Source organism: Rhea americana, unplaced genomic scaffold (assembly GCF_003343005.1).
Source record: "Rhea americana isolate MKP2758 unplaced genomic scaffold, rheAme1 scaffold_12, whole genome shotgun sequence".
Taxonomy (NCBI): Eukaryota; Metazoa; Chordata; class Aves; order Rheiformes; family Rheidae; genus Rhea; species Rhea americana.
In genome coordinates this window covers 8612141-8637672 of record NW_028185261.1, presented here as the reverse complement: position 1 = coordinate 8637672, position 25532 = coordinate 8612141, and the positions used below count along the sequence as shown (strand labels likewise).

Below are 25532 nucleotides of genomic sequence, written 5' to 3'. Positions count from 1 at the left end.
AAAGGATGTTTGATGGCTTGTTACATGCTGCACACATACAATAACCTAAATTGGAATTTTTCAAAATGCATCTTTGTTTGAAGGGTGATATCGGCTTGACAGGAAGACCAGGCCCTGTTGGCCCACCTGGAGTTGGTGAGCCAGGACTTCTGGTATGTCTTTTTGTTAATTGGTGAGGGGAAAAGTGGGCAGAAAGAGAAACCTCCCAACCTTCCCCCATTAAAAGGGATATATGTGAGTTAAATGATACCATCTCTTTTCTCCCTTCCAGTAATTCTCACTCTCGTATATACAGTTATCTGACTTTCATTTCCTCAACAAATAGGGAACGTTTCCAAATTCTTGTATTTTCTAAGTATTTAGTCTCCAAACTTCTTATGAAAAATGRCATCTTATGCAAAATCTAATAAATATAGAAACAAATTGTCCCCTAACATATTCAAAACTACAACTTCTGACTTCTTAATTGACTGCTTTTCAGCACGCTTACAGTATCTGCATCAGCCTACATTTGAGGGAGAGATTCCATTTCAACCATTGTAACATTACAAACAGTCATAGTTAAACAACCTCCCTGAAGACATTCAGGTTGTGTAAGTGGTCCCAGATGATATAATTTGAGCAGTATTACCTTCTTCTTCCTGACAGTTACTCAATATATCTAGACATAATACAGAAAATCAGTATGCTAATTTTATGGTCCCTTTTTTCAAAGTGCCAGTCAGTACCTTTTGCTGAGTTACCTACAACACAGCAGACCAAATTCTCTTCAATTGGACAAAAGAGCCCTAGTGTAACCATAAGGGGAATTCTCTCCATTTTTTTCACAGGTAGCTTTTCACCATTTGCAAGAAAAGTTCTGTGATAATCAAAAGAGATTCTTCCATAATAAACAGAAATGATGGTTTGGTGACAGAAATGACTGATCTCAATCCTGTTTGAAAATACACTACTAGAGAGGAATGAGCTCTTATTGAAGGACTCGCAAAGAAAAGAACATTATTAATTAGACCAGTGATGACAGCATTCAAAATGAGGCAGTGGTGCTTCCTGAGTCTCTTAAATTAATGGCATAGACAAAAGAGCCACTTTGTGGGGAAAAGAAGTGCCTGCGATATGCATCTTCATTAGCCACAACAGCTGTACTCTCACATCAAGAGACTATGAATTTTAAAAATTTATTAGCATTTTTTTAATTTACTTTAAATGTGTATTTGCTTCAAAGATGTTTTATTTTTATGGTTGAATCCAGTGCAGTTATCTTTACCTAAGAATGCAGTATAATTCTAAAGCTGTACACAGGACCATTTTCAAGCATACTTAGGCTCTACAGAGTGAAATCTCCTGCCATTGTGTGATGTGTGTGCAATCTCAAGGAATAGAGCTGAGAAACAAACAAATGCAGAAAAAGACTGTGAAGCAGGCTCAATAGACAMAGGTTTTGGACCTGCCTTTAATGCAGAGTTTGGGTTGTATAAATTTCCTTGCGCTCCTATCAGTTGCACTTTCGAAAATAAAATGGTACGCTATTATTCTCTTCAAGAATTACAGTCAAATTTCTCTACAGCTAGATCTTCTTCAGTACTCCTCTGCATGGCCTTTAATCTGCTTCTCTTATCTCTCATGATTGTACTGATATATTAATAAGGACTAGTAACAATTTGTAAACCAAAGCAGAGTTAGGGAGTGAAGATTTAAAAAGTTAAAGGAAGGGAATTTAAACCATATAATCTCTGATTTGTAAGTAACCAGAAAAGTAATCTTGTATGCCTTGTTATAGCTGCAGGCCAGAATGCTCTTCATTGATTCACTGTGAATATCATATTACTATGTTATTTTTAACAGGTTATAACTACACACCTCAGATATGCTTTAAACCAACAATGACAGAGAATATGTTGCTGTTGATTTGAATGATTTAATATGTATTCTAGGCCATTTTAAACTTATGTTAACAGGGGCCTCAGGGACCACAAGGTGTTCAAGGAGAAAGAGGTTCACCAGGAGAAGGGCTCCCAGGAGCAAAGGTACAGTAGTAGAAGACCAAGACCAGACTGTCACCATTAAATAAGTGTATACTAAAACAGGTCCATAATAGACAAGTGCATCTGAGAAATTACCTTATAAATTAATACTAAAATTTAGCAGCAATTAGTCCAGTGTAATTTCATGGACATCAGTTGATCTGATGGATCCAAGACTGATTCTGAGGAATGAGAAACTTCTAGGCAGAGGTAGTCTTTGGTGCCTGTGAAGCCAGTATTTAACTCCTCTGACACTTAATTTGCAGGACCTAAGCCTGGAAAGAATTCCAGCTTTAATTTTAAAATAGCCTATAGCATGTGATTTTACATAAACAATTGCTGGAGTGATTCTTCTGATAAAAAATGTGTCCTTTTTGTTGTTGTTTTCTAAATGCTTTATACAAGTACCTCTGATCTGATTCAAGACAGGCTTCTAAGCTTCATAAATATCTTGTCCACTGGTTTATGCAGTTCAGCAAAAGTCTGAATTCAGTTTGCAGGAAAAGGAAGCTGTTGTTACTGATTTCTAGATATAGTGGAAAGTAATGATAGTAGCACTCATAACTAGATGGATGGACCCACTAGCTCCTTTTGCTGCCTGCTGAAAACCAACTCCTGGGTTGAGCTCTGACTTTGACCTCTGGTTACAATAATAAAGTGACACAGCATGTACATAAGCTAAGCAGATAAATGGCATTAGTGACACAATAATCTAGACATGAGATTCAGCAAGAATCTCCTAATTTCTAGTGTCTGCTGTGAAACAAATTCTCTCCATGGACTTCTATGTAGCTTTTTCTTGATTGACTATCTCGCTGGGGACTGCACTGGATAAGTAGTTACTATGTAAAAAATGATCCTGAAATAATAAAAATCACTAAATTGTACAAAAGCCTCCTAGCAGGCTTCTTAACACCTATACCCTGGCTGTATGTGGTGAATTGTTACCAGACATAGAACTGGCTTTCTGTGGGATAGAATTAAAGGAACTAAAGAGTTCCTCTCCCACACATCTGTGCAAGGCATTCATTCACTTTTATGCATCACCAAAGCAATTCTGGTTGAGAAAGCAACAAAAAATTGCTTCACAGATGCAGTCATCAACAATTCCTTTACTAAAAATCTTAGGATTTTTGCTTTGCACCATACTTCAGTCAGCTGGGTTTAAATTTAAATGCTGCGAGCAACATGATCACTTCAAGCATCCAGTATATATTTTAGGATGAATTATGCAAGTTATCAAACATCATTGTTGATGATTTGTATTTGCTTAAAGTATCTCAGCCATGGAAACAAAACAAAGGATTTAAAGAAAATACATTTAGAAATAACTCCATTGCCACTGAAATCCCAATACATGTGGGAAGAAATGTGACAGATAGTAAGTAATGCCCAGCAACACTGCACAGTGGGATCACATATAGAAGAACATATAATCTAACTCAAAGTATTGAGCAGTTGAGATAAGTTAAATAAATTAATCAAAGTGGAATTCTGCCAGCAGTATTGGAACATTCGATTCTACAAATATGTACTGCTTTTTACTACCAAATCTGACCTGAAGGCAAACATGTATCAACAGAATATACATATATATATATATATGTATATGTATATGTATATGTATATAAAATTCTATGTATGGCTGCCAAGTATGTCAGCTCTCTCACATATTTAAGAAGGTGATTTGTTAACATAAAACAAATTTTACAGTTGCTTTCTTTTACTACATTGCTTTTTGCTAGCAGCTCAGAGGTCAGTAAAAAGGAAAAGGAAAGCAGTTATTCTACAGCATCAGGGGTAAGAAATGCTATTTTAAACAGAAAGCCACATGATGTATTTCAGTCAAAGTTAAAATGAGGGAATTGGTTACTAGGGAGATAAAACTCCTATGTGGGGCATAGCTTTATCAAGCTGGGTGACTCTGTGACAATTTACACAAGCAAACTATCTGTCCCTACAGGCTTCACTAACAGCARTACAAGAAAGGCCAATTTTTTTTGCTTATCTGTAACCTGCATTTTCCCCAAGACCACTGTTTTTCCGAATAAACATTTAGAAAAACAATGACATTTACAAATACACTTCTACAACAGTATAGGCTTTAATCTGGCAAAGTTCATAGTGAGAGCCAGATCCTGATCGCYGTACTTTAATGAGATTAACCACAGGACTACTGAGCAGAATTCAGCCTTGCTGACATTTAAATCAGTTGTGGTTTTGCTATCGATTTGAGGGGAAACAGGTCTGGATCTAAAGCACATGAAGTGGGCAGAAAGATAAAAACAAACTTGTTCAGCTTTCTTTTGTTAGCAGTATCAAACTGCAGAGCAAACTCATTTGAAAACAAGTTCTCTTTGGTATACTGGAAAATAGATGCAGGCACTGCTTTCTTGTTCTTCTGGTTTTGTCTTTTTCATGACAAAGCAAACAACTCTAGTTGCTTCAAAGAGAATAGCTGTGTTTTTTAGTTAACACCGTATTATTTTTTCATATAGGGAGATCGTGGTTTTGATGGGCCAAAAGGCCCTCGTGGAATTCCAGGCATCAGCATAAAAGGTGAAAAAGTGAGTAGTAAATATGCTAGAGGATTAACAAAGTGCCAATAAATCTACATACTACAAGGGCTGATATTGACTATAAAAGATATAATGAGGCAAGGCACCCACAATAGGCCCTGGACAATAAGGTATTTTGTGGAGGGATTTATAGCTCATAAGCTGTTTAACCTATTCTAACATCTCTTCATATTAAAATAGAAAATGTTACAAAAAGCACCTGGTTCTGTGGGAAAGTTAAGGTGTAGATGGAAAAAACAGACTAGCCGTTGTTTGCAACAGCTGAACCAGCAGGGAATAAGTGCATAAATGAAAGATAAAAGGTCAGATCGCCAGCTCTACTGACTTCAGGAGAGGTTAAGTCAACACATACTAATACAGGAGCTGTCCCAGATTGTTTCTGTAYCTTTATACAACTAAGCAATTGCATTTTGTTTACCAGGGTGAATTCGGCCCTCCTGGTTTACCTGGGCCAGTTGGACTACCTGGCATTGGAATTCAAGGACAGAAGGTAGAGTTTTCATTTCCCCCTCTCCTCCACAGTTAAATGTGTAATAATGGAGAATATTTTATTTTTAATCATTAATTAAATAATTGTTTCAGGGAGTGGAGGGCCCAAAAGGACCACCTGGTTCTAGGGGGCTACCAGGACAGGGACTACCTGGACCAAAGGTTAGGTAATTTTCTGAAGTAAAAACTGCCATACTATTTTTACTGTACTGGTTAAGGAATAATCTATCTCATGATTATGCTTGTTAAAATGCTGAAGATCAATCTAAATATTGACTTAGCTACAGGAAATTACTTTMTTTATTAGTATTATTAAACTCCTATTATTAATATCCTACTCCACTGAGAAGGCTTGATAAACCTACACATCAAACATCTATTTAGGTTTTGGCTTGACTCACCACAGAACCTTCAGAGGTACTAAATATCAGACAGGGAAGCAAGTACWTCAATATGCTGCCATAGCGAGGGCTGTCTGCTTTAGACTTGCAGCATCCTCACATCAGGTGCAGGCCTAGTGAATTGATTCCATTTCACCAGCAAAAAGTATTTGCACTTGACGAAACAGAGTACAAAAATTTCAAGAACATCTTTTATCATCACTGCATCAAAATTTCAAGAACATCTTTTACCATCACTGCACTGATTCTATTTCAGAAAAATATATACATAAATTACAGATTGGCTGCTTTTCTTCTGCTGCTGTGTGTTGTCTCATCTGATTTTGTGTATTTAGTGTATCTCTCAGGTAACAACAGTCCAAGGTATTAACTAAGATTACCTTTGCTGACAGTAAAATGTCAGAATAATTTATCCTTGACTGCTTTGCACAAGCCAGAACTGTTAATGAAAGAAGTCACCCTTCAAGTGTTTGGAATGGAGATTTAAAGTGATTTTCTGAAAGGCGGTGTCAGATAAAATTCTGAATGCCTGAAAGTTACTAAAGAATAGTAAAGGGAGCTAGAGGTGTAAGTGGATTAGGGATCCTCGTACAAAGAAAGAGGAGGGTGAACTGTCTGTGGATGTTAGATATGCTGCTGAAATGCCAGCTACATTGGTGGGAAACATTCATGGGGACATATTAATTGGAGATTTACAGTATTAGACATTTCCACCAAAAACTTTCTAGTGATAGCTCAAAATATGGTTAGGGAGGGACCTGGAGATTCTCAACCTTTGTTATGAGGGATTAAACACATCATATTAAAGACAATATCATACTAAATAATCTTTCTTTAAATGTAAGCAACCAATATGCTTTTATGGTGATCATCTTTCTGGTGATAAAGCTCCTAAAAATTTTTTTTCTACTTAAGGGTGAACAAGGCTTACCAGGAGAGACTGGAGTGCCAGGAGAAAGAGGTATTGGAGAACCTGGTTCTAAGGTACATTGTTAATAGAGGAATCATTTTATTTTATTTTATTTTTGGACTTCAGATTTATTTCTCAAATAGCCTTCCTGTAGGCACTTGGAATGGGTTTTGAAATAGACTTCAGGCTCTTGGTCTTTAAAATTTTCAACACAGACTTTCAATAACCTCCAGAAATAGAATTGTTTAAAATAACCAGCTTCATACAAAGGTAGAAAGATTACCATGATGGAATCTTTTGGGATGGCTGGCCCATGCTCAGGTCAGAGATGCATATGAATCATCTCCAAGTCTGTCCACACAATCATCCAAAATATTGAACAGCTGTCAGAACTGGCAGTCCATGGCATAAGCTAAACTATAACCAGAGCTGGTGGGGAAAAAAAAGCACTGAACAATGGTGACTGTGCTGCTCCTTCCCTTTTTGCAAAGAAGGACAGGGTGTAAACAGAGCCACAGCTACACTCTCATACCTTTGTATGGTAAAGCAAGTTATGCTACTAAACAGAAAGCTGTAACCAGATTATCTTTGTGCTAAAGGGACTGAGATATTAAGCAGTTCCTATGCCATTAACAGCCAGAATAACATAAAATATGGGAATGGATGAGATAGCACTTCCATGATAGTGGAAAGGCACAAGGCTGCCCCAGTTTTGCTCCTTTTTATTTCTATTATTTATTTATTTATCATTTAGGGATTTGGGAGGATTGAAAGAGGAAAGAAATTCTTTCTTTCTTTACTTAATTTCACAAAACACGATAATCCTGAGTGAACCGATTGCACCCTAAAAGATCCTATTTCATCTAAACCAAACCAGGGTCTTGAGCCTTATGTAAATAAGCTGAGGTCAATTCCACTATCATTAATGGATTTGCTCTGATTTTCACCAGCAAAATGTGAATCATTATGTCATGGTCAGCTATATCTTGTATAAAATTTAAATGCTGCCACTTAATGAAATGATGGCAATATTATTTCTTAAGAATGAGCTGAAGAATTAATAGCTAGTAATATTAATTGCATAGATAAAATGCACAGTTCCAACAACCACAGTGAGATATTTCCAGTCCTTCCCTTTCTGTAATACATGAGAATTATCATCTTTATTAAAAAAACTGCTAGATTTGGGCTTATATGCATAATTTTTTGCCATAAATATACATTTTAGTAGCCTTTTAAGAATAGGTTTCCTTGATTCAAAGAAAGAACAGTACCAAGTCTGCATTTAATAGGACTTACTTTTTATTGATGTCAGGGTGARCCAGGCTCTTCAGGACTAGCAGGCCTGCCCGGTCTTCCCGGAGAAGATGGAGCCCCTGGACAAAAGGTTTGTTCATTTCTGTCTGCAGCCTGCCTCCTTCTCTCCGGGCATTCCTACTGCTTACCCAGGGCTGACGTCTAAACCAAGAAGAGATGGCTTTCAAGGACAAGGGAAAAAGAAGCATAGTTTTTGGTTAAAAATCTTCTTTTCAGGAGTCTTTTAGGAGGGTAGTTGTCTATTATCTTGTTCAAAGTTGTTGGCTTTTTTTCCTTAATCCTCCAAGTTCCCTATAATTCAGAAAGATGAACACTAAAATGTCTACAGGCAACTTTTCATAGCTTTCTGATCTTGGTAATGGTCTAGAACCAAAAACTCCATATATTTGAAGAGTATATACTCAAAGTGTTCAGCAAGCACTTATGGAACATGCTACTTCGTGCTTTCCACCCTGAGTTTACAGTAGTTGCTTCTGAATACTCAAARAAAATCCTGGGCCCTCTAAAGTCAGTGGGAGTTTTGTCATTAACTTAAAAAGGTCTGTGATTTTATTTAGCTTATTCAAGTGAATGCAGAGTTTATCTTGCCTGATGTCTGYATAGGTCTCTGAAGTACTGCTTTAACTTTTCCATTACAGGGTGAACCAGGACTACCTGGTCTTAGAGGTCCTGAAGGTGCTCCAGGAGTGGGAATGCAGGGGGAGAAGGTGAGAATTTCTTAGTAAAGGTGAAATTCAAAATTCTAATGCTCCAAAAATAGGTTTGTCAAGATCTTCCCTTTTTTGGTGGAATATAAATAATGAAAAAATAGACTTTGAAGAATAGGTTAATGAATGCTTATGAAAGTGATTAATTGCAGTTTGTTTCAGTCTCAGCCTAAAATGACAACAATAACTCTAATAGTGAAGCTGATAAAAGACCATCCAGGACATCTTTTTTATAGAAATTCTAAGAAAGGACAGTACAGCAGCTCAGTGGCTCAGAATTCTCAGTACCTGTGACAGTGTCTTGTCCCATAGAGTCAAASAGTTACTGATTTTTGCTGGAAGTACTGCTTCTCTAAGTAGGAATCAACGTTTGGGGTCAATATCTAGGGTTCTGGCTCTTGTATTGACCTCACAGAAGGTGAAGTAATTCTGCTTCCAATGTCAGCCTCTTTTATCTTCTGGGGAAAAAAAAGACATTGGAAGACATCCAAGCCAATATAAAGAGATTAAACATCACAATAGAAGAGAAATAGAGAGATTAAGTACCACAATTGCAGGAAGCTGGAACAGCTTAAAAAAAAAAAAGTGAAGAAAGGAAAATCAAGGCATCCCTCCGTTTTCACATTACCTTGTAGACAACACATGCAGATGACATGTTGCAGGAAATAATTACTGTATGGGAACTTTTGCAGAGTGATTCTGCACTCATCTCTTTCATTATTGTTGTAATGATTACAGTCCAATAATGTACTCAATTAGCAGTTATCTGCTAATAGATAAATATCTGCTAGAAGAAGTTTACAAACTTTATCTATTCTTAGCCTTTTTGCTTGGAAATCTAAGCTGATCAATCAGAGGGTATTGTCATCAGTTGATTGACCTTAAGAGAAGTGACATTTCTAACATATTTGCCTTTGAATACAAAAGATTGCCTTTCAGTGAAGCATTTTGATTATTTCTCTTAAATAATATCTTTTTTCATGCAACTATTTGACTTGATTCCTCAGCTGCAAGGAAGCAATCAACTCCTTTGGGGTATTATTTTTTTCATAATAGTCATTGGTGAGTTACTTAATTGAATTTGAGCTGATTTACCTGGTTTTAAGTGTGCAAATTCAAAACTGGACAAGTACTGACCAGAATTAATTGGTTTACCCAAAGAAGGCAATGGGAACATCTCATTTGCACCAGTTACAAGACAAAATTTCGCTATCTTTCACTGAAATTTACCATTAATTTCAGGTAACACTTTCTAAACGTCTTAAATGTGTGACATGTCTTTTCCATTTTGGTAGGGAGATCCAGGTCAGAGAGGAATACGTGGATTAACAGGACCAATAGGAGTGCCCGGGCCTGCAGGAGCTAAAGTATGTTTATTAACACATTGTGTGTGTAAAATAGCCCCTTGAAGTCAAAGTTGTACTTTGTTCTACATCTCAGAAACAATTAGCCCGGTATAAACTTGCTTCTTGAAAAATAATTACAAAAATATATGTTCAGCTAAGGCTTCTCTTGGCAAGATCCACCATAAACTCATACAAACATCTAGGAACATTTTTAAAAACTAGAAAGGGACACTAATATTTGTATTTCTGTGCTAAAATATTTGATAAGGTAGCATGGTATCTGGCATATACATATGTGACAAGACTGTTTTCCTTTATACTAGTTCATGGCTGATATTCTTTTATGGTCTTGAAGTTTCTATTCAAATAGTTACTGGAAGTGAGAGAAGAGCTACTCCTTCCTCGTCATCAGAGGTCCATCCTCTGATTTCTTACACAGTCTTTGCTGTTTACGCACAAAAGGTGGGGGGAGGTAAAGTAGTACACTGAAAAGATTATTTAAAAAAAATCTATTCTAATAGAAAAATATGTTTTCAGTATACCTAGAAAGCTGGGCAGAAAGCCTTGAATGCTGGATATGGTAGACCAAGTCTAGAATACATTAAGAAAAGGATTTCTAATAACATATTTATTCAGTGAGTGAGAAGAACCCCATTTGCATTCATAAATCAGAATTATACTGGTTAACAGTTCAGTTGCAATAGTTAGGTTTTATTCAAGATAAAGTATTATTAGAATATTAAAAATTTTAATAGACTTTTAATGAAATACTATAAATGTTTTCTAAATAAATGTTATATATGTTATAAATGTTACATAAATATTTTCTCTAAAAGATGTTTTTGCCCACTGTAAGAAAAAAATCCATTGTTTTTGGTCTCRTTCCTTCACTGTAGGGAGAGCCTGGTGCACCAGGACGTCTTGGAATGCCAGGCCCTCCTGGAAGAGCTGTGCCTGGACCAAAGGTAACATCCAAACTCCAACTCCTGGTGTTTATAAACACAGTGTGAAACCTATGAAGTAGGCCAYGCCATTAATAGAAAGTGTAAATCACTTCAGCCATATGAGGTCACCTAAAGCTTTTTTCTATGAACAGAGTAACAGATTATATCCAGGCTAGTTACCATAATGCTCTGGTGTTAACTAATTGCTGGCTTAAGGCATGGCCTATCTGATATGTCAATTTCTTGGATATCTTTGGACACGAAAATACTTTCCCATCTTCTGTTCTTGATGTTYATCTTGAATGTTTTCCAAAAAAAGAGAAGTATTTTAGCTGTTACATTTAATATATATAAATATATATAACAAACTCTAAAAATCACTCTGCTYGATTTTTAACAAAATACATACATAAGATTTATATTTTCTTCACTGCAGGGTGATATTGGATTACCTGGTCTTGCTGGGCCAATTGGAGAACCAGGGTTTGGGCTTCCTGGGGCAAAGGTAACTCTTAAATTGGTAAACTACTTTCAGATAGAAGTATAAAACAAGACAGGATTTCAATGAAACAACAGCAAAGCACTTAGAATGGCAAAATGTTCCATTGTTCTTAGTATATGTATCATGCAATGTTAGCAGAGTATAAAGAGCCATGAGACCATGGGCAATCTTCCAGACTCCATGAGCTACAAAACTTTCACAGGGACAAAAACAGGAAGAAACAGTTTTTTTTTTTTTWWAAGTGATGAGGAGTAAGTATGGAATGAGCATGATTGATGGGCTTACAACAGCCTATCTGTCAAGCAGATGGTAAACAATACTTTMTTTCAACCAGGCTTCTTTTTATTGTTTCATTCCTCAGTATGGCACAGAGTAATACACAGACTTCAAGAAGATCTCAGGACTTGGGCAAACTGGCAGTAGGAGAACAAATCTCTTAAGTAGTAGAAGATGAAAGAGTAGATAATTCACAAGGGCTTTCCTTTACTATTGCCTCAGGATTGCCTCAGTACTACCTAGATTCGGATTTTGCAAGCTGCTCTTCGTTCCAGGGCTGATTTTGGCTAGGCACCAAGAAACCTATGACATATGAAGCTATGTTTCTCAAAATAAATTGGAGAAAAAAAAATGTTTCCTCGGGTTTTGTTTACTTAGTGTACTTGACAGTGGTCTTAGTGTCCCTTGTTCTTTGTGTGAATAGAACACAGGAACAGAAGCATTTTAGAACAATTTCAATCTATTTGATCAGTTAGCTGGTTGCTAAGGTTCTGAAACATTTTCATTAGGAGGAGAAGCTGATAGAATCAGGTACTTTTCTGGTATAGGAAGTTAAATCACAGGGAATTGCACATCGTCTTGATTTTGAGCATTCCACAGAAATCAACAAAGAGGGAACAGGTCCTTTGCTCAAGCTTGCAAATCTCTTTTCTTCAGGCTTGAGCCCCAAAAGCTCTTTCATATGAGCCATATTCAGTATGTTTCTGTGACAAAGTTCTTGTTGCTGTCTTTGTCAGCATTAGTAGTTTTGCTGTTGCTTGACTCTCAGACAAAAGTCTTCATTAAGCTATATAGAGTAAAATTCCTTTACCAGTCTTGATTTTTTTTTCCATGAGTTTTGTACAGACCTATGCTTAGTGCTGTAATGCAGGCCCATATTTTGGGTAGCTGCAGAGATAAAACATAGTCTTGACCATCCATTCAATTGTGTCCCAAAAGAACTCACTGCACCATTCAATACTACTGGGAAGGTTAAAGTCCTCTTAGTTTCCCGGGTAAATCTGTGCCTGATATACTSCTGGTATTTCAACTGTTTGACTAAGTAAAATGAATTTAATTGTGTATCTCCAATCACAGCTTCTGTTACACCCAATAGCTTCAATAATGTTTCACAACACACACACACATCACTGTAGGAAAATATGATTCTGGAACAACAAAACCAGACAGGAACCTTGTGACAGAAAACTTTTTAATTGGCCACACAAACCACTGGTGTCCCTAACCCTAAGTCCTCTGTCTCACTACATAYACAAACAGCATGTGCAGAAGCAATATAGAGTTTTTCCAATGCTCTGCTGCAGTTTCTGTCTTCAATTAAGAGTATTACCTAAAACAGAGTGATTCAGTTTCTGTTAGTCTTTTGGCTATCTGTCAGGATGGGTTCATCTCTCAAAAGCTGGAGTGACAATAATCATGATAAAAATATGAGGAAAGGGATTTAAGTCATTCTCATATATAGGCTATAAATGACAACAGATAGAGCTCCTGAAAAAAAAATCAAATTAGTGTCTTAGAAGTGAAAGGTCCTGTAAATCCTCAACTATTCAATATCCTAGCTTTAATCTAGGATTAATCATCTACAATAGTCATTCACATAGTAAAATATATAAGGAGATATTCAACTCACAGTACATGTTTCCCAAAGAAATTTCACTTTTGTGTAAAACTTCTTGCCAGCAATTGTACTGGAATTCACCTCAGCTCTTTCTTTTGCCTTCATCAGGGTGACCGTGGCCTTCCAGGACCCCCTGGACCCTTTGGGCCAAAAGGGGACGGTTATCCAGGTCCAACTGTAAGTTTATAGACAATTTTTATATGTCAATTGGGAACAAATATCTACTACACCAAAGTAATTAGCATCCATTCCTTAGCTGTGGAAGTGCGTTATAAGGAAAGGATGAGAATTTCCCTATGAGACCTTCCAGACCCCTCACTCCTCTTGATTACACAGTGTAACATATTCTAWGTGGGAGATTTTTTTATAGTATCACTGATCTTTCAGTCAGCCCCCTCAACATCTTAATGTAGGATACTGCTATCTGCCCAGCTATACAGAATTTTAGCTCCACAGAGGATATAACCTAGTTAAACAGCTGTGTCCACATACATAGGTATGTATGAACCCAGGGCAGCACCCTCTCCCAGAATCACGAAAAAAACAACTGTTTAAAGAGCAAATAGTCCTTCATTCTGCTCCTATCTGGCTGTTCAGGGTGGTATAAAGAATTCATCCATCTACTTTACAACCCTTTACACAAGCTTGTACTTGTAGATATGCCCAGTCCCAGCAAAAAGGATACAAAGAGAAAAGGCTTTTTCTCCCTTCTTTTCACATGCATGCAGCACACCCTGCCTGACCTCACATATCCAGTCTGCTCAACAGTGTGCTCCTTCAGCCCTGGCAGTTACATGCCTGTGAGCTGACATAGAGTCCCAGGAACATTGCTGATTTATCAGTGCTAAAGACAACTATAGTTGTGCATGCAATTACCAAACTGAGGAATAAAAATTAATGAATGTCAAAATAGAATTTAGAATTTGAAGTATTTATAAAGCTTCCTGATATATTTGTTCAGTCTGATGCCAAGGCTGCTTTTGCATTTGTCTCTCTACGCCATACTCCTGTGGCTTGAAAAACGCAGGCAAGTCTCTTGTGTGACATGCAACACCCATGCAAGTGCCAATGACCCCAGTTCTGGCTAACCAGGGAGTAAAATTTAATCAATTACAGCGCACAGTGATTCCACTAACAGACAATGTATTCAAGATACTAGCCATATTAATGTTTACAAATGCACATAGCCAACATAGTTTTAAACGAAATTAATAGCATATTTGTGCATTTAATTTCAGGGCTTGCCAGGCCTTCCTGGGATTCCAGGTGAACAAGGCCCTGATGGAGTTGGACTACCAGGACCTAAGGTATACACCTTAAATTTTAGAAAAGTAAATGCACGTGTATACACTACTACATGCAGATGTAATTCCAACTCTTGGGTCTCAGTAAAAATACTTTTTAAAACTAGCTTTGATTTACTCATGAGTTTATAAAAGGTAGATCCTATAGAAAGTCTTCAAGCTTCACTTCAGGACTGATGCTGATTTAGTAGATTTACTAGATTATTGGATTTATACCAACAGTTGATGGATTGACTAAAACTATTTAAGTATGTTTAGTATCACTTAAAAGGACATATCTTTTCTCCACTCTCATCAAACTCCTGTCTGTGACTTTCGTTGGCTTGGGGGAAGTAGAGATCATTTCACAATAAGTGAATTGTAATTCCTAAGTAATTATTGCATAATTGATTTTACAGGCTCAGAAATCATGTCTTGGGTATGTTCAGACCTCTAGCCACTGTCTCTCCCCAATATCTGTCTTGTCCAACCTGCAGTAATTGAGGTTTAGCATCATTTCAACTTATGCTGCGCTCTTCAATGATTCTTTCTCTTTGTCCCATTTGAGTACAAGAGACAGTAGGAATTCTAAAGACAAAATAAACTTTGGTATTCACTACTTATTTTTAAAATATTAAATTTCAGGGTGATCCAGGTAGTAGAGGACCAGTTGGGCTCCCAGGTCCCCCAGGTGAAGGCCTGCCAGGACCAAAAGTAAGCCATTTAAACAATTAAGTCTTCCTTTGTCCATTTTCTAAAAAAGCAAACAATATATTATTATAAGTGGTTATATAGACATATCTGCATGTTTTCCCTTCCCTTCACTAGGAACAGCTAATACCACAAATAAGATAGCTAAGGAATACAGTGACTTTTGAATATTTTTATTATCATAATATACATTATGACAATGTCTGAAAATAATTATAACTATAGAAGGCAAATTTTCACTATAAAAAGCTCCAAAAATAGAAGCTCTTACCCTCCCACAGCTCAGCTTTAGAAGCCTATTAAAACAGAAGAACTGTTTTAAAATGTAAAGGTAAAAGAACTAAACAAGGTCAAATGTAAGCATTCTGCAACATAATAATACAATATCTGCATAGCATGGCTTGTTGGTCCCAGAAATTCAGTTCATGTTGACATGAAAGTTAGGCTAAGCAATGTCCCAGRCTGTGCTTGGCTCAGGATCTAGCAAGTACAAACAATCCTTACAAATAAGGAAATCAAGAATTTCATGAAGAGATACTTGAATGGCAATATAGGTATAAAATGAATATTGAACTGTGTGAGTTTGGGTTTTTTGCCTATGAATAGCATGAAACTGGAACATTTTCTCTAGTGTTCTTTTAAAAACAAACTTATAACTAAGCAGCACATGCTATTAATTTGCAATGCTATATTAGTGCATAAATCTTACTGTGAAGCTTAGTGGTGWTGAAAGATGCTACATCATTTATGAAATAATAATCCACTCTTAAATCGTAATTCAGTCCACAATATCCCACCAATACAACCCATCCTTCAGTGCAGTGCTCATCTCTGTCAGCAAGGTGATTCATACTCAATGACAATTAAGCCCTCAATGAGTCCTCTGAAGTACAAACTGGATTTAAATAATCTGATAAAGGCTTTAAAAAATCTCTTTGTCATATAGATCAATCTTACTGTCACTACTCCTAGAAGGATATTCATGTGGTAGAGGAGCAACAGAAAATTGCATGGTGGTAACAATTTGTTATGCATTTTTATTATAAATATTGTATTTAACATGTATGAGGTTTCTCCCCAGGGAACTATGGGACGCCCAGGGCCACCTGGATCTTTGGGACCTCCTGGTGAAGGTATTCAGGGAACTAAGGTAAAAAGACTCAGTGTCTTCAATGCTTAACCTGTGCTCAGTGGTCAATCTGACCATCAGAGTATTAAAGAATTAATGAAGATTTCATGTTATTATTTGATTTTTCTTACATGACAGTCTGCAGTTAAAAAATGAAAAGGATAACATGAGACAAAGCAAATTACATTCTTTCTCTACTGCTGTAAACAAGCCCAAGGGGGTGTGCGTACTGAGGGAGAAGGGAACAGGAGCAACTTTTGTGAGGGAGATAAACTTACAACATGAACCAAAACGGAAAACATCTTTCCCTCTGCCCCAACCTGTCATGCCCATGGAGACAGTTTAATGTGATTTACCAACTGTGTTTGAGAAAGATTCCCCATCCTGAATCTGTTTGTAATGTTCATTTTCACTTATAATTTGCTCTTTTACATAAGCACATATAAAAAGAGAATGACTAAAAAGCAAAAAGAACTGAGGAATAATAAAGAATAAAAAGGGATAGGTGAGAGAGAGCACAAGAAGTGGAAAAGACAACGACCTTGTGGTTTTTCAAATATTCTGTATCTTTAGGGCAGACATACTATTGAAGTATGTGAGAAAGACAGTAAAAGTTAGCTGTTGCATTGTCTCAAGTGTCTCAATATACTTGCTAAAATGCAGTTTGAAACACTTTCTCTTTGAACATTCAAAATTAATGCATAATAAATGACTACCAAGGGTTAATATCACTACTTGTATTATCATTAGGGGGAACAAGGAATTCAAGGAATGCCAGGACCCCGAGGGCCTCCTGGAGAAGGACTTTTGGGACAGAAGGTATGATATTTAAATCAGAGATAATGTCTGGGGCCCCAGTCAACATACTGGATGCTCATCTGAAGGCACAGGAATTCTATTAATAGGGAATGGTACATCTACTAGGGTTCATGGGTTTTAGGTTAWCCCAAACCATTTGCATGATCAATTTAATATCTCAGAGTAGCAATTTCAGTGTTGCATACTTTAATATCATATGAGGTTTATCTACTTCAATAAAAAGAACTATAGGTATTAGATCTAATATTATTGCCTTTCTTTTACTCACACAGTTATGCAAAATTTGGGGAATAAATCAGTTTTAAAAGAAAAGAGAAATGACTGCTGAAATCAGTTTTTGGATATGATCACATTAACTCTCAAAAAATGTACATGGTCCTATTACCTTAGCTTAGTAGAACTCAAACCTGAAGAAGCTAATTCCTTTCTTTATTATTCCAAAAACCTTTTCTGGCCAAAAGGTTTCACAGGGTGATATTCCCATTATTCATTCTGACTATTTCTTTGTCTGTSTTCTCAATTTCCTGCTGTTACCTTATTTTTCTCAGAAACAGATACTCATTTCCATCATGCAATATCTCTTGAAACCCCTCTGTCTGCATGAACTTGTTTGAGATGGTTAATTGTTCAAACTGCTTCAGCTACTTTTTCTATAAAAATGCTTAATCAGTAGTACCAGTCATTCATGAAATTCACAAGCATCAATTGATTTAAATGGTCTCTGGACAAAGAATTCTAAGTTTTGTCAGAAGATGGGGGTAAATTTAACAAAGGCAGCTAGAGAATTATGAAAGGTAACTGACTTAAACTGTCTGATTCACCAACATGGTTTTAAAGGGAGATCGAGGAGCTACAGGTGAAARGGGGAAAAAAGGAGAAAAAGGCAACTTGGGTGACCCTGGTTTATCTGGAGAACCTGTGAGTAACTTACGTTTATCATGTCTATTTTTTTAAACTACTTAACAATAAAGTGTGTTTTTTTTCTTGCTATTTAAGTACTATGCTTCGGAAATGCTTAAGAAACTGAGACTATGAAAAGCTTTAAAAGTATAAAGAAGACATTTCTGTGCTGAGTACCCCAATTTCTTAGTGAAAATCAATCACAATTTTTTAAGAAAGCAAAACTATGCAATTTTAAACTATGTAAATTTTAACTATAGTTACCAAAAAAAATGTAGATCAGACTTCTCAAAGCTGATGAACAGAGGCAAAATGGGAACTTCKGCTGATGGGCAGGTTTGAAAAGCTGGATAGGTTGTGGTGTCCTTYTACTCTGACATTTACATACAATTAAGTAGGGATACATAAATATCATTGTTGTCCTTGCCCTGACACTGACTCAGRTTACATCCATATTTGATGATGTGAAATTCTGATGCTTCCACAGTCTCAGGTAAGTATATGGTCTCGAGAAAGGAAATGAACATAGCATAGTAGATGGGACAGTTGTGCACAAATTCGGCCTTTTTAATACAGACTGAACACCATGATCAGTGGGAGACCTGAAGTCATCCAATTCCCATACAACCTCATCACCTTAGAAGGTTGTAGATACCATATGCACAAGAACACTATATTTTATAGCAAAAGTTCTTATTTGCTAAATACTATTCTAGTAATAGGATTGATGAATTCACATTCTGAATCACAATGTTACTGACTAATTGCAATAGCTAAATTAATGATCACTGTTRCAGGGCAAAACTGGACCAAAGGGAGAACAAGGCCTAACAGTAAGCAAATCCTATTATAAATCATATTAAAGTAACATATAAACACAATGAATCCTATTTTCAGTTGAAATGTATCATATGTAAATCATTAGAGAAGGAGTTTTCTGATTAGAAGTGATCTCAGTAGTAGTACAGAAAGAAGTAATAGTATAGAAAGAAACTATTCAAAGGCTTTTGACTTTTTCTCATTTACTTTTTCCTGAAATGGAATTTGAAATTCCTGATGATTTGGGTTTCTTTTTTCCCTACACATTTCTTTTGTGATCAAAGGACCTAGGTGTGCAGCGATCACAGAAAAGTTTGTTTTGTTTTGCCCCCTTTTTTTTTTTAAGGTATCTAAGAGTCTAAAGACCAACACTATACAAATCTGTCATTGTCTTAGGCCTATGACCTAGTTAAACTTCAGCTAAGCCTGAACTGCACTAGATCCTAATTCAGTAAAGCATGTCTATGACTACGTGAATACTCTTGAAGTTTATGGTAAAASCTGAGCAGCAGTGGCAAAAGATATGTGAAAGACTAACTCAATGCCAACGAGTCCTGGCATGTACTTCTGTAACAAATGCTTGATCTAGTAATGAGGAACACTTTGGCACCTGCATGTCACCAGAGCATCCCTTCTCTGAGCAGAGAGCTGTGAAGGCAGTAACTCTTTTTTTGTTGTTGTTGCCAAAGCTATGTAATACATAGGGCAGGCACACTAGGACTCACATATCCAAATTCCATTCTGTTTTGGCTCTCCCCTTCATATGGTAGCTCACTATTAGCAATACACTTCCTGAAGCTGGGTCTGTTTCACCATTCCTTATATATCTGCCTAACTGCAAAGGGAAATCCATGCTATTTAAATACTGAAATATGAATGGGTTTTGACTTTAACTTAAAGTTTAATGAAAACCAAATCAGCACAAAACATTCTTTACAATAACAGTAGTTAATTGTTTTAGAAAGAAGTATCATCTCTTTGTCAAGTTACTGGCTCTTATACACCATACCAAATAGTTTACTGTAAAATGTAGGAGAAATTTCAGTTAAACACCAAGATTCTTTTTAAGTCCCTGCAGGTTGCAGATATTCATTATAAATTAAATCTTTGGTAGCATCATATACATTATTTAAAAGAGATAAATAAATTGTGAAATATTTTATTTTTTTCTTATCTAGAGAGAAGATATAATTAAATTAATTAAAGAGATTTGTGGTAAGTATTCAGGAAGCCTTTAATTTCAGATTCTGTTTTCCTCCATTTACATTCTTTCCAAAAAGGATACCAAGTAAGTTGTCATGATCCAGTTTTTGTTTTTCCTTTGCAGGTTGTGGAATTAAATGTAAGGAAATTCCTATGGAGCTTGTATTTGTGATTGACAGCTCTGAGAGCGTGGGACCAGAAAATTTYGAGATTATCAAAGACTTTGTTACTGCTTTAGTAGACAGAGTAACTGTTGGCAGAAACGCTACCAGAATTGGCCTTGTACTATACAGTTTAGAAGTTCGGCTAGAATTTGGTCTGAACAAGTATACAACTCAACAGGATGTGAAACAAGCAATTAGAAAAATGCAATACATGGGAGAAGGCACTTACACAGGAACTGCTATTCGTAAAGCAACCCAGGAAGGATTTTTTGGCGCTCGATCAGGCGTGCGAAAAGTAGCTATTGTGCTAACAGACGGTCAAGCAGACAAGAGAGAAGCTGTAAAACTAGATATTGTGGTTCGGGAGGCTCATGCAGCAAACATCGAAATGTATGCAATAGGAATTGTAAATACTTCAGATCCAACACAAGTTGAATTTGTACGTGAACTAAATCTGATTGCTTCAGATCCAGACAGAGAACATATGTATCTCATCGATGACTTTAATACCCTTCCAGGTGCGTTCATCACAGCTTTATTCTGTAAATATTTCTAAGCTCCACACAGCTAGCTGAACTCATCCCATCTAAGCATGGTTTGCTTTTCACATGACGGGAAGAGATCTGAACTGAATTTTGCATTGTATCTCGTGCTCCTCAGAACAGAGAAAAAGATGCACTATCTCTGGAAATTGGGCTTTGATGATGAGGAGGATTAGTTAAGAGAGGTGAAGTAACAGGACCCTGAATGTGCAGATACTCTTCTTTTAATGAGTCATAGTGTAGGCCAATGATGCACCACACTAATGAAGCATGTCACTACCAGCTAGGAATTTGCACACAGTCATTTAAACTAGCTTTCTAGCTGAGTAAGTGCTCATGCACTATAATACCACTGGATTAGAAAGCTAGACTCTAACCCACTGAGATAAGTCTCGTTACTCACTTTCACRGGGAAATAAACCATTTTCATTGGATTATTCACATGAGTAAGGTGAACAGTTATTTTCCTGCTGCCAACTACTGACTGCTATACTTTGGAGACATATGGAAACTCAGATGAACACCCTCATATGGGTACCACATACTCTGAACCACACAGAGGTCTTATAGGCTGACAAGTTTGTGATAAATAAAAATTATTGTCCAGAGAGCCTGAAATTGCTGGAATTATTAACGCACATCTTAAATGTATATAAATAATCTAAATATGCTTTGGATTGCATGTGTATTATTTGTGTGTATAAATAATCCAAATTAAAATTCAGAAAAATCCATTGAACTTCCAAGTATGACTTTTTTTTTTTTTTTTTTTTTTAAACAGCTCTGGAGTCTAAATTAGTCAACCAATTTTGTGAAGATGAACATGGTGCCTTAATATATAATCGCAATGGATATGGTGTAAACGTAGTGGGACCATCTAGCCGTTCAATGTCCTCAAGATTTTCACATTACTTACTTCAGAAGAACGATGTTAATGAACAATCACTTTCAGCAGAGAGATCTGGAGCATCAACAATAGAAATTCCTCTAAGTCTTGGCAATCTTTCTCAACCATTAGTTCCGGTATGAAAATTCAGCAGGCTTTAATGAGCTTTACCTGTATTTTTTTCTCTGTTGCCTGATGCTATATGTAACTGTTTCTCTACTTTTTACAGGTCAGATACTAAAATAGCTCCTTTRACTTAGTACACTGGAGCTGGTACTTCTGAATAAGAGTTCTGATGTTGCGTGCAGGCAGTTATCTAATAATTCATTCCTYATGCTGTTACAAGGATTATTACTACTGTGTTTAATGCAGTAATATTTGTGCCACAATGTGAAACATAACATTGTTGAAATGCAATTATACTGTAACATTTAACTCTAAAAATAGTTTTAAACTCAATTATAGTCTACACTTTTCAGTTTATATAATAAAATGCTGTTAAAGTCAACTCAGAAAAAAATCCCAGGCATAGGTTTGCCAACTCTCATGGTAGACTAACCTCGTTTAAGTCCTGATCCTTAACATGGTGATTAGAGTAAATGAGAAGGAAAATCATTAGAGAACCTCTAAGTGGTGAGGAACTAATTCATTTTGAGACATTTTACAGTATCTGAAAAGCAAACAAAATCAAATGTTCATTTCAGACCAAAATACCTCCTATGGCAGTTCATGAAGTGTATGAAGAAAACAAGGAGGAGGAACAGTCATTTTTGCAATCAGCAGACACCAAAGGTATTTTTATCATCATTCATTTCTTCACCTCCTAATTATTTTGGGCTGATCAAAAATCAATGTCTTTGGTTTCTTTTCACATGCAGCTGCAGTATCATCATTGCCATCTAAACCATCATCACCATCAGAWAAAGTGCTGACATCATCTCTTTCAACTGCAGTGCTCACATCAAGGCCAGGTTATATATCACAACTATTTTCATTTTGTTCTCTCTTATCTTGATGCTAACTCTTAAAAAGATTAGTCACTCTTTTAGGCCTATGTATTCTCTGAAGATTTTGAGTCCGTATTATGGAAGAAAAGCCATTTCAAGATTTTACAGCAAATCTAGAYGCAGTTCTTGTCTCCCCAAATTCCAAATCCCACTGCCCTCTTACAGCAGAAGTAAGGTCAAATATAAGCTAAGACAGAGCTCTTAAATGGCACCAAAAAAAGCAACATAGTGCCAGCTGAGGCTGGCCAGCAAGCTGGGAATTCCCTAGCATTAATTGGAAAGCCAGGAAGGGTCAGTCTATGGAGATGGACGTCATAAACAGAGAGAAGATAAAGAATGATTTCAGAATCAGACCCCAAAAAAAAAAAAAAAAAAAAGAAGAAGAGAGAGAGAGAGATCTCACCTTCTGAAGGGAAACAAGAAAAAATATGTTTATTCATTTGAAGGAAAGTATAGTAATTAGCTGCCTGCTCAAAGGAGTGATTCTTTTCATATAAAATGTCTGAAAGTATTCTTTCCATGATTTAGGGAATTCATGCTTCTGAGTCCCAATAATAGTATATTATGATGGAGCAAGAGAAGAGAGCATCTTTCCTGGAAATATGGGCATGACTATGCCAGAGGTCTAATATTCTGCCCCTCACAATAATTGATTTTTTTTTATTTAAGTTTCAAGATATTTGTTGTCAATGCCACTGCAGAATATCAGTGTTACAATATCAAACTTGAAGGGACAATATCTTTTATCTCACAGTATTCTTAAAATAAATGATACTAGATTAACATACCATTGKCCTTTAGTGCATATCTGTAGGAAGTAACAGTCCTTAGACTATCAAGCTTCACATTCAAATTTAACTAGTATACACATAATTACTACCATTATGTATGCAGTACACATCTTTAAAAAGAGTGAAGTTCTATATTTTTGTCACTATTCTAATGCCTCTGCTGCCACAGAGGAAGCACATAGAAAACACAAAGAAAACTAGTATCAAAACTGAACCAAGGTACTGCAGGAGGGTGATGGCCATACTTGAGCTATATGAAAATAGCAGGTACAACTAACTTAYAGCTCTTTAGCTTACAGTTTTTGGTTGCTCACAAGACTGATTGCTGATAATTAGATTTCAGATTTACCAGCCTGCTTGTAACTCTTTTATATGGAGCCACAGTGCTATTATTTTTGAAGCTACTACAACAATGCCAATAAAGGAACATTTTACTTTGTGAGCTACTAAGATGCATTTTTAACTTGCCTTCAACTCTAACATCTTTAGAAACATAAAGTGAATCTCAAATTATTGTATAGCATTAGCAGAAAAAAATAGTTTACAGGATAAAAACATGTAATACAATTGGTTTTTTTTTTTAAAGAAAATATCCCAGACCCCCGATGCAAGTTAAGACTGGATCAAGGATCATGCCGTGTTTATATCATAAAATGGTACTATGATAAACAAGCCAATGCTTGTGCTCAGTTCTGGTATGGTGGCTGTGATGGAAATGCAAATCGTTTTGAGAGTGAAGAGGAATGCAGAGAGGCTTGTGTATTTTTTTCTAGAGGTAAGAATTTATATCTCTCTATATATTAATGACTAGCAAGTTGAAGCTGTTGACTGTTTGGGTCAGTTATCAAATATCCAGCATGACAATCAAAACCAAATCCACTAATTAAAAGAATCAAATACTCATAAATGAGAAAAAAGTCTACATATGCAAGCTCACTTTAATTCTTTCTGCATATATTGTATGATGTCCTCCTGTAACAAACTAACAAAATTTCAGTAGTGTTAAGAGTACCCAGATTTGAGTATAGTAGTTGCCACAGTAGCTGCCCTTCCTTCCTCTGGATCTTTAAACATTATCATTATAAAATCAGTAACAATACTCAATTTTCAATTGTAAACATGGCACTGGAAAGCAATCCTTTGTTGCTAAAATTRTATAATTTCTTCTCTCTTTGTTACAGAAATCTGATATTTGGCATGGATTTTGCAATGAAGACTTCACTTTTTTAAGCAAGTGTTCTCATAAATCCTATTTTAATATTTCAAGCGTAAAATATCAGTTTCCAAGTTACATGCAAAGTGCTACTCAGGGGTTATCAGATAAATACAGCAAATACATCAATTTGTTCTCTACATGCTCACCAGGGAGAAAAGGAGGCAACTGAGCTTTCAACTTCTTCCAACCACATCCCGGCTGTTTTTGTTGTAAACTTTCCTCAGCTTCCATTAGTTAAAAAGATGTATGATAAATGCAGTTAAAATACATCCACAAATTTACATGAGAGACAATAACAATAGCTGTCATTTCTAAATTATGTTAGGTCAGGTYTAAAGTGTTTCTTCACCATGCTTTTCTCATTTTAAAGCCAAGCCTCATTTGTAAATGCATTTTAGTATGTTAACCTGTTTCTTAAAAATGCTTTTAATGTACATTCTAAACATCAACTGCAGCATAGTGCTAACGAAGAGAATTTATTCTGTATTCTGTATTGCCAGTCACTGCCATAGTTTTCTACTTATGTTTGTATACAAATTATTTCTCATTACTCAGATTATATACTTAAATGCTTGTGTTCTAATAAAACATTTCTGGTTTTGCTGCCAGGAGAGAGTAGATAATGGTACCTTTATGGGACTAAAAACTTATTTTACAGCTAAATTACAACTTACAGTTAACTGTGCTCCTGATGTAACTGGATGTCTGCCAAAGTCTTTAACAAGACTAAACGTCACAGATTAGGCACTCCTGCGTATGAAATAAGATTTAAATGTTTTTTTCTAAACAAATTGTAAAATTAGCATATGAAAATTGTATTTTGCCTCAGGCCTACAGTGTTTAATTTTAAGTAGTTTTTCAACGAGTTTCATTAAACATGTTCAGACACATATAAAAATTGTCAAAGGTGCTTTAAAGTAAAGTCCCTCCATGAATCCTCTGCTCTTTT

At 36.1% G+C, this 25532-nt stretch overlaps 1 protein-coding gene across 3 annotated transcripts in view; it reads left to right on the top strand.

The window, feature by feature from the left end:
* LOC146600620 (uncharacterized) overlaps window positions 1-25480 on the top strand; it is a 37133-nt gene extending 11653 nt beyond the window's left edge. For 2 of the 3 annotated variants that reach the window (XM_085323469.1, XM_085323460.1), the window contains 25 exons: window positions 84-152; window positions 1959-2027; window positions 4523-4591; window positions 5025-5093; window positions 5186-5254; window positions 6409-6477; window positions 7719-7790; window positions 8359-8427; window positions 9723-9794; window positions 10670-10738; window positions 11154-11222; window positions 13222-13290; window positions 14352-14420; window positions 15042-15110; window positions 16189-16257; window positions 16987-17055; window positions 17893-17973; window positions 18753-18788; window positions 19953-19989; window positions 20102-20659; window positions 21465-21706; window positions 22274-22361; window positions 22448-22540; window positions 23954-24142; window positions 24549-25480. In XM_085323469.1, coding sequence (XP_085179595.1) covers window positions 84-152; window positions 1959-2027; window positions 4523-4591; window positions 5025-5093; window positions 5186-5254; window positions 6409-6477; window positions 7719-7790; window positions 8359-8427; window positions 9723-9794; window positions 10670-10738; window positions 11154-11222; window positions 13222-13290; window positions 14352-14420; window positions 15042-15110; window positions 16189-16257; window positions 16987-17055; window positions 17893-17973; window positions 18753-18788; window positions 19953-19989; window positions 20102-20659; window positions 21465-21706; window positions 22274-22361; window positions 22448-22540; window positions 23954-24142; window positions 24549-24556 — 2442 coding nt within the window. In that variant the 3' untranslated portion in view covers window positions 24557-25480. The remainder of the gene's footprint in view (window positions 1-83; window positions 153-1958; window positions 2028-4522; window positions 4592-5024; window positions 5094-5185; window positions 5255-6408; window positions 6478-7718; window positions 7791-8358; window positions 8428-9722; window positions 9795-10669; window positions 10739-11153; window positions 11223-13221; window positions 13291-14351; window positions 14421-15041; window positions 15111-16188; window positions 16258-16986; window positions 17056-17892; window positions 17974-18752; window positions 18789-19952; window positions 19990-20101; window positions 20660-21464; window positions 21707-22273; window positions 22362-22447; window positions 22541-23953; window positions 24143-24548) is intronic. The other variant, XM_085323451.1, reaches the window with a different exon arrangement.
* The last annotated feature ends 52 nt before the right edge of the window (window positions 25481-25532 follow it).